Source organism: Mastigoproctus giganteus, chromosome 10 (genome assembly GCF_048544385.1).
Source record: "Mastigoproctus giganteus isolate SK-2022 chromosome 10, ASM4854438v1, whole genome shotgun sequence".
Lineage (NCBI taxonomy): Eukaryota > Metazoa > Arthropoda > Arachnida > Uropygi > Thelyphonidae > Mastigoproctus > Mastigoproctus giganteus.
Window position 1 is genome coordinate 46,725,369 of NC_143584.1, and position 15,056 is coordinate 46,740,424.

At 35.6% G+C, this 15,056-nt stretch overlaps 1 protein-coding gene across 1 annotated transcript in view; it reads right to left on the reverse strand.

Annotated features, from left to right (window-relative positions):
- The window catches only part of LOC150079015 (tetratricopeptide repeat protein 39B-like), a 358,313-nt gene that overhangs the window by 190,448 nt on the left and 152,809 nt on the right, over positions 1-15,056 (reverse strand). Inside the window, exon 4 of the mRNA XM_090382637.1 lies at positions 13,166-13,276. Within this exon, the coding sequence (XP_090238763.1) occupies positions 13,166-13,276 (111 nt within the window). The remainder of the gene's footprint in view (positions 1-13,165; positions 13,277-15,056) is intronic.

Below are 15,056 nucleotides of genomic sequence, written 5' to 3' on the forward strand. Positions count from 1 at the left end.
TTTATTCTTAAACTTATCATTCTTGACTGTGTGGATGAATTTCTATTATTGAATTTAATAGATATTTCTTTACTATGAAAGCAACTCCTTCTCTATGTATGCTGTCTTTTCTCCCTAAATAAAATATTCTTCCTTCTGTCATATCCAGTGTTCCTTCTTCTGTCCAATGTGTCACTGAAATTCCTACGATATTCCATTTGACGTTTTTCAATTCTTCTACCAATTTTATTTTCCCGGTCTTGTAAAGCGATCTTACGTTTTTAACGTTCAGAGATACATTTGAGTTTTGGTTGACCATGTAGCTTTCTTCACAGCTGTTCACCATGGTATAAGAACAGCCACATTGGTTACCTAGGATGCAGAAGCATGACTATTTATCTTACAATGACTGAGATCCATAGGGTTTAAGGCAAATAATGCAGCCAGCTTGCCATTCCTCTGCTGCAGAGTCCACAATTTAGATTAGACCAGTATCTTGGAAGAGTGACAGACTTCCACTGCTGCTGAAGATAGATCCTCCATCTTCACCGGTAACTCAGGCAGGGGCCCATCCCAGGTACTGTCGGCCGGAGCCAACCGAGCCCAGGGTTTTTTTACATGAGGCATGCTCCTCCTTTCTCATCTGAACTTGGGACCGGCAATGGAGGAGAAATTGTTGAAGATAAATATAAGAAAGGTACCTGGGGTGGATATAATCTATCCAGTTATATTAAAGGAGACAGCAAAGGAAGTAAGCAAACCCTTAGCCTTAATTATGAGAGCTTCATTGGACTCAGGGGAAGTACCCATGGGTACTTCAGACCTGCTAACAGACCTGTTAGTTTAACTTCTGTTCCAGGGAAATTAATGGAGCACTAGTTAAAGAACTGCAGGATCGACAAGACTTCAGTTATAGCTCGGACACGACAGGTTTGTTAAGGGAAAGTCTTTTCTGACCAATTTGAATGGATACTATGACGTAGTCACAAGGGAACTGGATGAAAAGAATAATTTTGATATCATATATTTGGATCTTAGAAAGGCTTTTGATACTGTTGCACATGGAAGGCTGCTGCACAAATTGGAGCAGTGTGGCATTAGAGGCAAATTGCTGCTATGGATAAAGAGATGGCTGAGTGGGAGACGGCACAGAGTGGTAATCAGTGGACTAATATTATTAGTGGACTAGTCCCCCAGGATTCAGTGATGGGTCCATTGTTGTTTTCTGTATTCATTAATGATATTGATGATGGTATATCAGGCTTAATGTCCAAGTTTTCAGACGATACAAAAGTCGGCAGGGTTGTTAATGACGCTAATGACAGAACACTGCTGCAACAGGATCTAGAAAAGTTGAGCAGATGGGCTGAGAGGTGGCAACTGAAGTTTAACATTGACAAATGTAAAGTACTGCATATGGGAAGCAGTAATCCCGGAGTAACGTATCAACTGTGTGGCACTACAGTGACAGTTGTAGAGAGTGAAAAGGACCTGGGGGTAATTGTGCAGGCAGATATGAAGTTTTGTGGGCAGTGCTCTTACGAAGAAAGGATTAAGTTTTGCAAATTACAGTGTCTGAGACTAGGCACTTGAAAGGTGATTTGATTGAGGTGTATAAGGCCTTAAATGGTTTGAGCATGCTCAATGCTGATGGGATTCTTCCTCTTGTTCAGAATAATCATCTGAGAGGCACAAATTCAAATTGAGGAAAGACAGTTGTAGGATAGATGTACAGAAGTTTTCCTTTAGCCAGCAGGTGGTTGACTGCTGGAACAAACTTCCATTTGTCATTGTAGAAGTTGATAGCTTAAACAGATAAAAGGCAGACCTAGACAAACATTTGGAGTGAGTGGTGAGTGAAATGAGAAGGGTGTGTGTGTGTGTGTGTGTGTGTGTGTGTTTTTGGATGATGCTATATAAGCTTGCTTTCTTGCATCATGTGCACTTGCTAATGCTAATTAACAAAAAGTTTTTTTGGTTTTTTTTTTGGCTGGTGCCACATAAGCCTCAGGCTTCCTTGCACCATATTTTTGCTCCAACAACCAATTGCACTCTGACTTTTTTTTTTTTTTTTTTTAATGAAAACCCCAAACACAAGAGGTATTAGAACCTATAGTACTTAGTACCATGCTTGGGTTGGAGAAGACAAAAGAAGTTATTTGTTCACATTACACTTGGAACTTCTGTAGACTGTAATTTTCGGGAAATACATTTGAAGCAAGATTGTTCCAGAAAACTGCAGTTAAATGAATATATGAGGAAGATGAAAACTTGGTTCTGTGAGTTTGAACTTGGACAGTAAATGTACGTTGGCTGGTAGTGGCAAGTGGTCAGACTGTTTTGAAAGAAAGAGCAGGAATTATAGGAGCCAGTTCAGAAGAACAGTGCCCATGGAAGTATCTGTAGAAAAGGCATGCAGTAGAAACAAGTATGTCTATGAGACAGAGGGTGGAGAGACTCTGTTACAGATGAGAAATTAATTAACCTAACTGCCCTCTTCTGAATAGAATCTAGAAGCCTGAGAGAGGTTTTGGGAGCACCGTTCCCAATGTGGGTACAATATTCCATGGTAAGCCAGATTTGAGATTTACACAGAATGAACAGCTATTTGGAAGAAAAGTAGCGCTGAGAGAGAAAGAGAAAACCAAGTTTTGTAGATGCAGAGGAAGCAATATTTGTAATGTGCTTGTGCCAAGAGAGATTAGAAGTCAGAGTAATCCCAAGTAGAGATATACGTCTAGAAATCAAAATGTCATTGTAGATAAGCATAGGAGCAGAAGAATCCTTTATTGCAAGATATAAGGGAGGACTGGGTTTTAGAAGGATTGAAATCAACTAAGTTGTCTTTGCCCCAATGGAGAAATACCTGGGAATCAGCATTTAAGAAATTGAGCTGATTGAGCAGGGCAAGGTTTCTCAAATTGGAAAGTGGAATGCAATATGCTATCATCAGCAAAACTATGAATAGGATTTCCAGTCAATGGAAGAAGGTATATCAATATACAAGAGGAAAAGAGTGGGGGAAAGAACTGAACCTTGGGAGCCACCAGCATTAGTGCAGAAGTTAGATGACAGAGAACCATCTACCATCACCCACAGTGAGCGATCAGAGAGAAAACTGGATAACCAATTACAAAAAACAGTTGGCAAACCATAAGATGAAAGCCTGTTTAGAAGACCTTAATGCCAAACATGATTGAAAGCCTTTGAGATGTCAAGAGCAACTGCTTGTGTTTCACCAAACTTTTCCATTAAATTTGTCCATAAATGGGTAACATAAGCCAGAATATCACCAGTGGATCAACACTGATGGAATCCATACTGGCGATCATTGATCAGATGGAAGGTTTCTAGATAGTTGTAAGAGTTGGCGGTTAATTGATTTCTCCATTACTTTAGAAAGAGTAGAAGTATTTGCAATGGGAGGGATTTGTTGTTACCCTTTTTAGGAACTGGCTGGATATGAGCAAATTTCCAAGCAGAAAGAAAAACACCTTTGGAATAAGAAAGTGAAAAAAGGCGGCAAAGAACAGGAGTAAGTTCAGGAGCACAGATTTTGAGAACAAATGCAGAAATACTATCAGGACCTAGAGCTTTCTTAGCATCAAGATTCGTCAAAATCCTTCTGACATCCTATTGACGGAAGACCACAGGAGGCACTGAATGGAGCATGTTGAGAATGGTGGGAGCTGTTTTAACAAGATCATTAATACATGAGTTGGAAGAAAAATGGGATGCTAACAGGTCAGCTTTATCCTTGGCTGAAGTGAAAACAGAACCATCTGGTTTTGACAGAGGTGGGAGCAGAGATGGACAAAAGTTGCGGCCAATAGCTTTGGCAGGAGACCAGAATGCTCAGCTACCATTAGGGCAAGAAGCAAATTTTCTACTCTTAGCGTGTTCAAACTCTAGTTTGAACTGATTAATAACTGCTTTACAATTGTTGCGAGCTTTGGTGTAGGCAGAAAATGAAACTGAAGAATTGGAAACAAGCCAATTACGATATGTAATGTTCTTCTCTTGAACAGCCATAGCACATTTATTGGAAAACCAAGGTTTAGATAAAGGACAAGATTTTAAAGTGGAGTGCAGAATAAAGGATTCCATTCCTACAAGAATAATTTCACTTACACGATCTAAGCAAATGCTGACATCAGAAGTTTTGAAACAGTAATCCGACCAAGGAAAAGAAGAAAAAGAAATCTCGCAGGTTATCCTATTTTGCATTCTTGTAATGCCAAACAATACGAGGTTGGGAATAGCCATGAGAAAAAAGCCCTATTGGAGAAGAGACAATCACCAAGTTGTGATCTGAGGTGCCTAAAGGACCACCCACTATAACCATGTACTTAGAAGGGTCGTTTGAAAGAAAAATATCAAGTGTGTTTTGTCTCTGCGATTAGGATTGCCCAGTATTCTTGTAGGTAAATGAACAATCTGTGCAAGATCATTAGTAATTGCAAAAGCCTCAGTATCTCAACCAGCTGGGTCGGTGTAACTAGAAAACAAAAGGCAGCTGGAGTTGTGAAGATTAAAATCACCAAAGAAAATTACCTCATTGTTAGGAAAAGTTGACTAGAGAAAGTCAAGTTGCAAAGAGAGGAAGTCAAAGAGCTCCAAGTGATTAGTGGAGTTGGGAGAATGGTAGAGACAACAGATGAATGTGACACAATGAGGTAGAGAGATTTTAAGCCAGAAAAGATCAAAAAGAGGAGATTCCAAATTACCAAGTCTCTGACAGGGAATATTGTAATTGACGTATGCACAAGTAACGCCTTTGAGGTGAAAGGAATCATTCAGCAAATAATTTGGGCAACTGAGATGAGCAGTAGTTAAATCAACTGATAACTGTGATTCTGTCAGAAAAAGTACATGGGGTTTGGCAGACTGCAAGTGGAAATGGACATCATTGAGATTAGAATTGAGACCACGTATATTTGTGAAATGAACTAGGAAGTGTTTGGGAAGTTTAGATCTTTCTGCAGATAAGCTTACTCTATTAGTTTGACAATTCATGGTGTATTCAATAATAAGAAAAAGTGGGGGGGGGACATGCTGTATGAAGTAATGAAATTTCTGGATATGGCGTACACATGGTAAGAATATACCCAGATCCTTGACATAACGTGGCTTTGACAATGCCCCTGGCATACACACTACTCGGACTCCCTCCAGTCACTATCTGGCAGAGTAGAGGTAGCAAAATTATACATTAGTTGATCCGGAAGCCTACTAGAGTTACCAATAGGTTTGGTCCGGTGTACTAACTAGCAGCCGGCCTGCAAACACCATTTTAGATCTGTATCCTTGAAATGTAAGGAAGACTGGATCTTTCTATGATGTTCATCATAACTTCAAAAGTCATCAGTCATACTGCAAGATGGAAGAGATAGGGAAGGGTTGACCGGAACTTAAGTTCTGGAGCCTAAAAATGGGTTCCACCACTTCAACCCTCCAATGAGCAAAGTGGTGGAATTGCACTGGTTGATGAGTCATCTATCTACCACTTAGTATTGCCTGGTAACACAGAGGGACGGCATTCCTCCATGTGGAATGGGCGCCACACCTCGACCCCTACTTACATTGGTTCACACCTGGGTGTCACCCACAGTGTGCTTGTGCATGGAGGTTATACTCAGGATTACTAACAGTCCCACCATCGTGAAGGTGCAAGCAGAGGATCTGGCTGTCACAGAATGTGTGGACTTTGCCAAAATTGGGTCCACTTGACTTGAATGTCACCTGAATATCAATTCATCAGCGTTTTAGACTCCCAAGTAGTAAGTACAGCTTGTCTGGCATATCTGAGAAAATGTCTGTGACAACCTCAAGGACCATGGAGCATGATTATTCATGCATTAAGAATCTGCAGATAAAAGAACCACTAGGTGGCAATGATCACAGTGTATTGATTTTGGATTTACTTAAACATATATAACTACTAACAAAGGTAAAGGGTGGGATTTTTTTCTTTCATAAAGGTGACTACAGTGGTCACAGCCAGTTTTTAAATTCTATACAGTGGGACCAACTGATCATGTTGCCATCAGCAAATTCTAAATGGGAAGCGTTCAAGGAATTAATCATAGAAACTACTAGACCTTCATATCAAATAAGAAATACTCTTCAAGGTATAAGCCTAAACAGATGTCAGGCGAACCGATAAAAACTCATGCCAGAGAAGAAAAGTGCATGGGATGCATATAAATTATTGAGCGACACAGAAGCTATGGTAGATATAAATTATTCTGTAATCAAGTCACAAAGGAGGTAAGGCAAGTGAAGGCATATTACGAGAACTCTTTGGCAAAGGATGCAAAGAAAAACAGTAGACTGCTTTACTTATGTAAACAATACAAGGAAGGGGATGAATCAAATTGGTCCACTCAGTATTGATGGTTTCACACATGAGGAATTCTTTAGGGAAGGGGATGCCAGAAGTTTATCAAACTCTAAAAAGAAGCTAAATAATTTTGTAACTAAGAGGAAAGTGGAAAAAAAAAAAATCATTGAAGTTAAACATGAGAAAAGCAAAATAGAGTGGATGGGATCTATTCAATTATATTAAGGGAGGCAACAAAGGATGTAAACAAACCCTTAGCCACAATTATGACATCTTTGGATTCAGGGAAGGTCCCAGCAAACTGGGGGTGTGTGAATGTATCTCCAATTCACAAATGGGGATTAAAGGATGACAGAAGTAATTACTGACCCATCAGTTTAACTTCTGTTCCAGGGAAAATAATGGATAACTGGTAAAAGAAGTAACGCAGGATCATCTAGATCAGTGGTCTCCAAACTTTTTTTGGTCGTGCACCCTTATTTTACTTAAAAGGACTAGCGCACACCCCGAAATAAAAAAATAAATAGATAAGTTTAATATATTTTTTTATTTATAAATCATTTACATGGAAGGCATTATATCTAAAATCACATTTATAAAATCACATATAATTTTAAAAGATCACAAATAAAAAAGTTCAAAACAAAATTAAATTGAAATTCAAGTTGAATGTGCATGATCGATGGCATGACCAAATAAAGCGTGCGATCAAACAAAGCCGCATATTGATGTATTAAAGAAATATTTATTTATAATTTTTATTTCCAATTATGTTTCGAAAAACTAAAGTTTTCATAATTAATAAATATTGATTTATTGCAGATTATCTCGCACACCCCACTTTGGAGACCACTGATCTAGTTTCGTACTGCCATCTGAATTGCAGCATAACATAACAGTGAGTCTTTTTTTACTTAACTTTCTACCATCGACAAGACTCTCCACGAACAGTAAATGTTTTGTTTGGCAGCAAATTATAAAATAAACCTATCTCATCAATATTAAAAATATCCTTTGCCTCATATTTTTCAAGAATGGACTGTACAGAACACAACCAGTCAGTAGCCTTGTCTTTGTAGATTAATACAGACTAGCTGCAAACATTTTGTGAAACCAAGTTATTCCTGTTTTTAAATCTTTGGAGCCAACCACTGCTGCATTTGAAGTCACTAATTCTGGGTTGCTGAGCTAGAGATAATTTGCCTTTTCTTGCAAAATCAGACCTGATATTGGCAAATTAGATGCACGCATTTGTTGGTACCACTCAAGTTTTGTTTCAAGCTCCTCACATTTTGAGCCAGGAATTTATTTCCTGTTTGTTATTGCTGCTCCAGTATTTTGCACTTCAAGTTTTTTCGTATCGTAGATAAAGTAAGTAAAGAGATCTTGTATTCCTTTGCAATGTCCATTCTATTCTATCAGTCTCTTGTATAATTTTCAGTTTAATTTCCAGGCTTAATTCCATCTATTTATGTTTTGTTGCCCTAGCACTACTAGATGAGATTTAATATAAACAAACTTTAAATTAAGTTAAAGACCCAAGTTCCAGATAAAATGGCTCAAAAAATAGATTATACTGTAGCAAAAGATTCTTTGAACTGGTATTGCAATTGCAACTGACCTTTTCCCATGGAGAGCAAGGGAGTGTATGTAAACAACTTAGAAAAACTATTTTTATTCTTTTGTTAATTTAATATCTCATCTTTCAATATGATATTTTTCAGAGTGCACTTAAGTTGTAGCTACCACAAACTGGTTTTGTTTACACAAAAGTAAATTCTAACAAGTCAGTGCCATCCTTTGGGAAGCAGGGAACCAAGTGGCCAGTGGCAATAACAGGGGCAATAATTGGACAACTGTGCCAAGATTTGTATTAAATGTACAAAATAATATTTATTTCTCATGGAGTTAAAACGAACTTTGTAATACATATTAACAGAATTTTGTAATAAACAAATATATGTACATAAAAAAAATCCTATCCTTTCGCAGGGGAATGGTAAGTGCTTCATATAAATGAGTACTTTGTATAAAATGAGTTTGCATTAACAAGATTTTACCAAGAAAGGCTTTAGTTCTGCAAACTGCAGCATCTAGAGACTAGGCAACTGAGAGGTGATCTGATTGAGGTGTTTAAGGCTTTAAATGGATTGAGCAAACTCAATGCTGATAGGATTCTTCCTCTTGCTTAGACCACACATACGAGGGGGCACAAATTCAAACTGAGGAAGGATGGTTGCAGAATAGATGTGTGAAAATTTGCCTTTGGCCAGCAGGTGGTTGATTATTGGAACAAACTTCCATCTGTTGTCGTGGAAGTTGACAGCTTAAATAAATTCAAGAACTAAACGAACTATTGGAGGGAATGAATAGGTGAAATGGAAGGGGGTTTTTTTTGCTGATGCTGTATAAGCTCTTTACTTGCATTATTTGCCACTGCTAATGCTAATAATCATGTAGCAAATTTTTTTTTTCTACTTTCATCACAGGCTATCACTTAATTTGCTGAATGACAGAACCATCATACAACCACTCATGTTTTGACAAACTGCTTGTAGACAGCAATAAAGTATAGGGCCAAAAAACACTGGCAATTGCAAGTTCTAACGTGTTGTCACATTGTAGTTACAAAATAGTTTTAAGTTACAGGCTATACGTGTTGACTAATTTGTGAGCTACATAACGGAAGATTTGAAGACTGTGAAAGATAAGCGAGAGGTTTCCAGAGACAAGTGTGTTTAAAAAAATTGCAATTTTCAAGTAGCACAGGTGTATTAAAGAAGGCTGAAAATCTGTTAGAAATCTAGCCGATGGTTTCTGAAATTTAACACAATGCTGTATATCTACTGATATGCACTGATGACTTTAACCTTGCACTTGATCAATGAAAACTAAGTTTTTGGAACAAGGTACTATTTTTGAAGCAAGGTATATATGAATTTTCTGATGAAGGATAAACTAATAATAACATACAGAAGGAATTTAAGGGATAGACTATAAAATTTAGTTTTAAATTACACATTCTTTTGAAATTAATTTTGCAAATGATCAAGGAAAATAGGCGTGCCTTTCATATAGGCAAATATGAAGATATTTGTCTATATATAGACTAGATATATAGACTAGACAAAACAACAATTTCCATTTGATCAATACAATTTTCAACAATAACTACAAGAGAGGATTTATGCTAGCAAGTTTACCACATCTGAAGTCTAAGTTACATATCTAAAGCAGATGTAATCTCAATGAACACATGGGAACCAAATCTGTTGTTGTCAATAATGAACATACTGAAAATCTTTAAAGGAATGACATGAAAGACAGAATGAATCACATTCATCTTGGCGCCTCCGTAGCCAGGTGGGAAGGAGCAGCAGTGCGTAGCACACGCTTCTTGATTAGACCGGGGTTCGAGCCCATCACCACCAAATACGGAGGATGCGGAAAGGTCAGTGAATGACCACCGCATATCCCGGCGCAATATGGCCTTAGTTGCTAATGCTCCTAAAAACCAAATAACAATAACAAACATTCATCTTGAGAGCACAGATACTTGTAAGTTCACTAAACTATCCAAATAAGCTTCATTACAACTTAAACTAATAAAATTTTAGTGCAAAAAGCCTCAAACAATTCAAACTATTATACTGTTTAGCATCATTATCACTACATTGTTGGATTTTAAGACATACCAAAGTTTGTACATTAGGCATTGTCATTATGACAATGCCGAATGAAATTGTTCTCACTGTGAACAATTTCACAGTATGTGATTTTATAATAATGATGGCTAATGTACGAATTTCAGTTTGTCTTAAAATTCAATTATGTAGTAATGATGCACTTTGCACTAAAAAATGTCATAGCTTCATTACAACCTGAGGGTGACTCATATGCAATGATTCTGATTTGTCCTACCCATGAAGCTCGACTTAATAATCTTCACCACCACTTCAACATGGTTTTTCACTCAGTTGATGTTGTTGAATTAAAAAACCACGTCTGTATAGTTTTCATTGTGAAATTCACCATATACAAATTATTGCATAGGATTGCTTCATTTTAGAGGAACTTTTATCATTCAGAATGTTTAAACAAAGCGCAAGATGAAATCATTGGTAAAAACGTGTCAATCTATCATAAATAACTTTTTTTTAGCCTTTCATAATTCAGGATGCTTAAGCATAAAGCACAAAATGAAGCCATTGGTAAAAATGTGTTTTACCCTGTAGATAATTAATCACATTAGATCACATTAATTAATCTGCAGGAAAATTAGTAAACTTCAGTTCAATGGTAACGTTACCCATCCAGACAATTTAAATTTTATATCTTGTTGCTTTTTACAATACAGTCAGTCCTCGTATAGCACGGTAGTTGTGTTCCTAGAAACCCTCGTGCAATGCAAAATCGTGCAATATAAACACAGGCCGTATGGGAAAAATAGGGTTAGGTGCCGACCACCCAAGATTGAACACATATTTGTAACCAAAACATTACCAAGCACAATAAATAATCTTAATAAAATACGTATTTTATTACGACTATTACGTAATAAAATATTGCTAATGCTTTTGCTTCTATCATAAGCAAACTTGTTTTTTGTTTGATTTTCTATCCAAACAGATGGCAGCCTTTCCAACTCTTCCAATTCTTTGTGTCTTAATCAAATGGATTTTAATTACACTTTGAGTTGTTCCAGCTATGAAAGTTGTTTTTATTTTCTCTGCTTTCTTTGTAATTCTCAGCGTTGCCTCATTTACATCTGTAGCATGTGCAATATCACATGGTCTTTCATTTCGCTCAAAGCATTTCACAATTTCATATTTTTTCTCTATCGACAGAGGCGGACTGGCCATAAGCCTTACCGGGGAAACCCCGGTGTGATTTTGGCCATAAACCATAGTATGAGGCCACTACAAATTTTCCTGGGTAAGAATTTTTGACCCAGTCTGCCTCTGTTTATCGATATTGCTTCTCTTTTTCTCTCTCTGAATCTGCAGTGTCTTCACCAGGACGCTTCCTTTTCCCACCTTTTAAGTATTTTACTCATTTTTAGGGAATAAAGCACAATTACAAAACGAGGAAGCACGCTTGATACACATAAACAAAGCTGCGCGCATGTAGCAACTGAATAAACAACAACACCGTAAAGGCAGAGATACACTATTAACACCTCACATTTTACTAAAGCACATTTCTAGGGGTTACTACCATAAACAATAAAAACAAGTTCCAGTTGCATTTCTGCTAGTGGAATCTGTTATAAACTGGTAGTAAAGTCGATCTAATTGCATTTGCAATAATACCGATAGCTGGAATTATGTTAGTTTTTACGTTATTATGGTGAAATGTGTTTCCCCTTCACTGATATAAAAAACATAAATACATTTTCAGAATCTTCTCTTCATTCCTATCGTGTTGCGTTTGGTTGGGGCAATTCTGCGTTTGACCGCCATTTCTTGTAAACACAAAAGCGAATTCGGTTCGTGTTATATAAGATATCGTTCCCCTATTTATAAATCGTGTATGATCAAATTCGTGTAGTGTAAACACGGGTTACGAGGACTGACTGTACTGATATATCTCTTCCTACTGTTAAAGCATGTTTTTCTCTAAATGTGAGGTATTTCGTATTTTTATATTTATTACTGCTTCATAAGTTAATTAGAGGTTACACCAAAGTGCAATTTTGTTCTGTGAAGCTAATTTGTAATGTTCCCATAACTCCATTAATCTCCTCAACTCCAATTAGTGGTTTTGCTAAACCCTTAGAGCCTTCTCAATGATTGCACAAAGTGAAAAAAAAAAAAAAAAAAAAATTTATACATTAAAATTCTGTTACAATGAATACCATTTTAATGAAAATTTCACTATAATGAAAATATTTCATTACTTACTATTATTGCCTTTGTAAGTTTCATTTTAACGAAATAGTTTATGAAAAATTCATCAAAACAATTTATTTTCAAAATGCACTAGTTAAAAAAGGAAAGCTTTGCTGAAAAACATGTATGGTACTGTGAATTTTCTTCAAACACATGCTTTAAAACATTTGCTTGAAGAAAAAATCTGTTTTTAAAATATAAGGAAAAAATATTTATTATAATTCTTATAATATAAATAAAATAATTAAAATAAATAAAATTAAAATAAAATAAAATAATAAATTAATTCTTATTTTATTTATGTGGTACCTGGATGTTTTTTATTGCACTAAAAGGTGAATTTTCATATTAATGTGAAGAAAAAATTAAACATTAAAAACAAAACTGACAAATTACATGTAAAAAGTAACAATAAGTTGCATGTGCTGTAACGTATTTCTGAACATGCAATATTTCTTATATACAAAACATGCTTTACAAAAGATTCTGTGAACAAAATAAGTTTACTTTTGTAAACATTTTTTGGATAATATAAAATATAAAGTATTCGGGTAGTTGAAGTTGATTGGTGGAACAGACTTCCATCTTTTGTTGTGGAAGTTGATAGCCTAAATAAATTTAAGGCTGAGCTGGACAGGTATTTGGAAAGAATGGAGGGGTGAAATCGGAGCTTTTTTTTTTTTTTTTTTTTTTTTGCTGATACTGCATAAGCTTGCTTTCTTGCATCGTGTGCCCCTACTAATGCTAAAAATAATGCATATTTAAAATATATTTTAATCCTTTGTCTTGGGTGAAAAAAAAATTCTAAAATTTTGAACTGACAACTATACAACACATTAAAGTTCACTGTTGAAACAGTCAAAAAAATTCAACTTTCCTGGAAAAATACTATTTAAATTGCTAATTAAAGAAAGCCTATTTATACAATACTAGGTTTCAAAACAGTACTTACCATGGTACCATTAGCTCCAAAGCATCATTAAATCTGTTGTGAAGAAAAAGATCTAGTGCTCCTGCAGCCTCTGCAATGGACTGATCAAGTCCAGGCATCTCTGTTGACTTACTAATAAAATTAGACAAGTTAATTTCAACAAGTTTCATCAATGAGTTAAATATCATGAAACATGTATATTTAATTATTCTGAACAAAGAGTGTGAATATTAACAGATCTTCAAGAATGACTATCATAATTTCACACATTTATATTTGTTAAAGATTTTAAAATGAAAAATAACAAAATGTATTTTGTTGTAAAGCATCAAGTGCATAGTTAATTTTAGTGCTACAACAGTTCAATACAAAGAGCCTTTGTAACTTCATGTTCAATTTACAATATAACTTTCTTCATACTTCAACATATCTGTAATGACAGTATTAAAAGCCTGAGAGATTCATTTTTCTATTTAATTCACTATATTCATCTGAATTGTATACATTATCCTGTATATGTCCTAATAAGAAAACATGTTTTGTGAGCCAAATTATGGAGAATGCACAGGCTATGGAAACTGCCTGATCAAGCAACCTCACAAAAGTGGGGTGCATTGTTGTTAGATTTTCCATTTATGGATACCACTGTAATTGGATGAAAGGCCTGATACCACTTTCCATCCACGTTTCATTAGTGCCTTAATTTTTTTTAAATGAGCGAGAATACTGTTACTGTTCTGTAAAAACAAAGAGGCAACAATTTATTGACCAAAAATTCAACACATTCACTTTTGGCTATCCCTAATTCAGAAATTCTGCTTTTTAAATTCTAAACTATGCGATTCTGTTTAATAAGAAATCATTCCCGTAATTTAATTTCAGTTACTGACTCTGCTAGCTTACTGCGATGTATTACACTAACTGCAGTTCACAGGAAAGTTAAGCTCAGAAGTTACTTGCATAAGAAATTTCTTGAGACTAAGAAAGGTTCCACAGACCTACAGAATTTCCAGGATTCCACTAAATAGTCATACTTTCAACTTCCATGCAGCAATTAGTATTTCAATATGTATTTCATACAGCAATTAGTTGCCCTACCAGTTTATGCATTTGGCATCACACAGGACAACTCTATACACAGTTAATTTTTCAATACATCACAATGATCAATTCAAATTCAAAATGCTGAACTTTCTACTGTACAATGGGTATAATGACTAACTCATTAAAGGCCACATGATTAGAGATTGCAGTATGCATTCAGACTACAACTAGGCATGAATGCAAACTAGATCAAAAATGAGTCAAGCCACACATTAGCATTATTTCACTGTTATACGGTAGACTTTCAGAATAATGGCCCTTCAGAGATTCAAGATGCCGTTATTTTGATTTTTCTGTTATCTAGAAAGTTTGATTTTTAATATATTTAATGTAGAAATAATGAGGCTAAATAAGAAATAGAGAGATTAAGAATGCTATTTTATCAACTGCACATAAAAAACAAACATGTTGATGATCCAATGTTGTATTCTGTCATTAATACAATCCTGCTTACGTCTGTTCCATTTTCTATTATTATATCAAGTTTGTCACTGAGTTTTAATGTTCTTAATTATTCTCTTTCCTTCTCTGTATGAAGTTTATTAACCCTAGAAGCCATAGTGAGGGGTTTTTAATTTAAAATAAATGTAAAACAGCACTATAATCCTTGATATCAGTACAGAATTAATTTTCAAAATGGCAAATTTAAACAAAAAGGTATTCAAGTGACATGCTGTTTTCTTTTTTTTTTTTTGGCACTGCAAGACATCTGCACTGAATGTAAACATCCAATCTCAATGTGCCATTATCTTGAATGTGCCATTATTTTGACAGTCTAATGTACCTTACTCCAAAGCTCGACAAATCA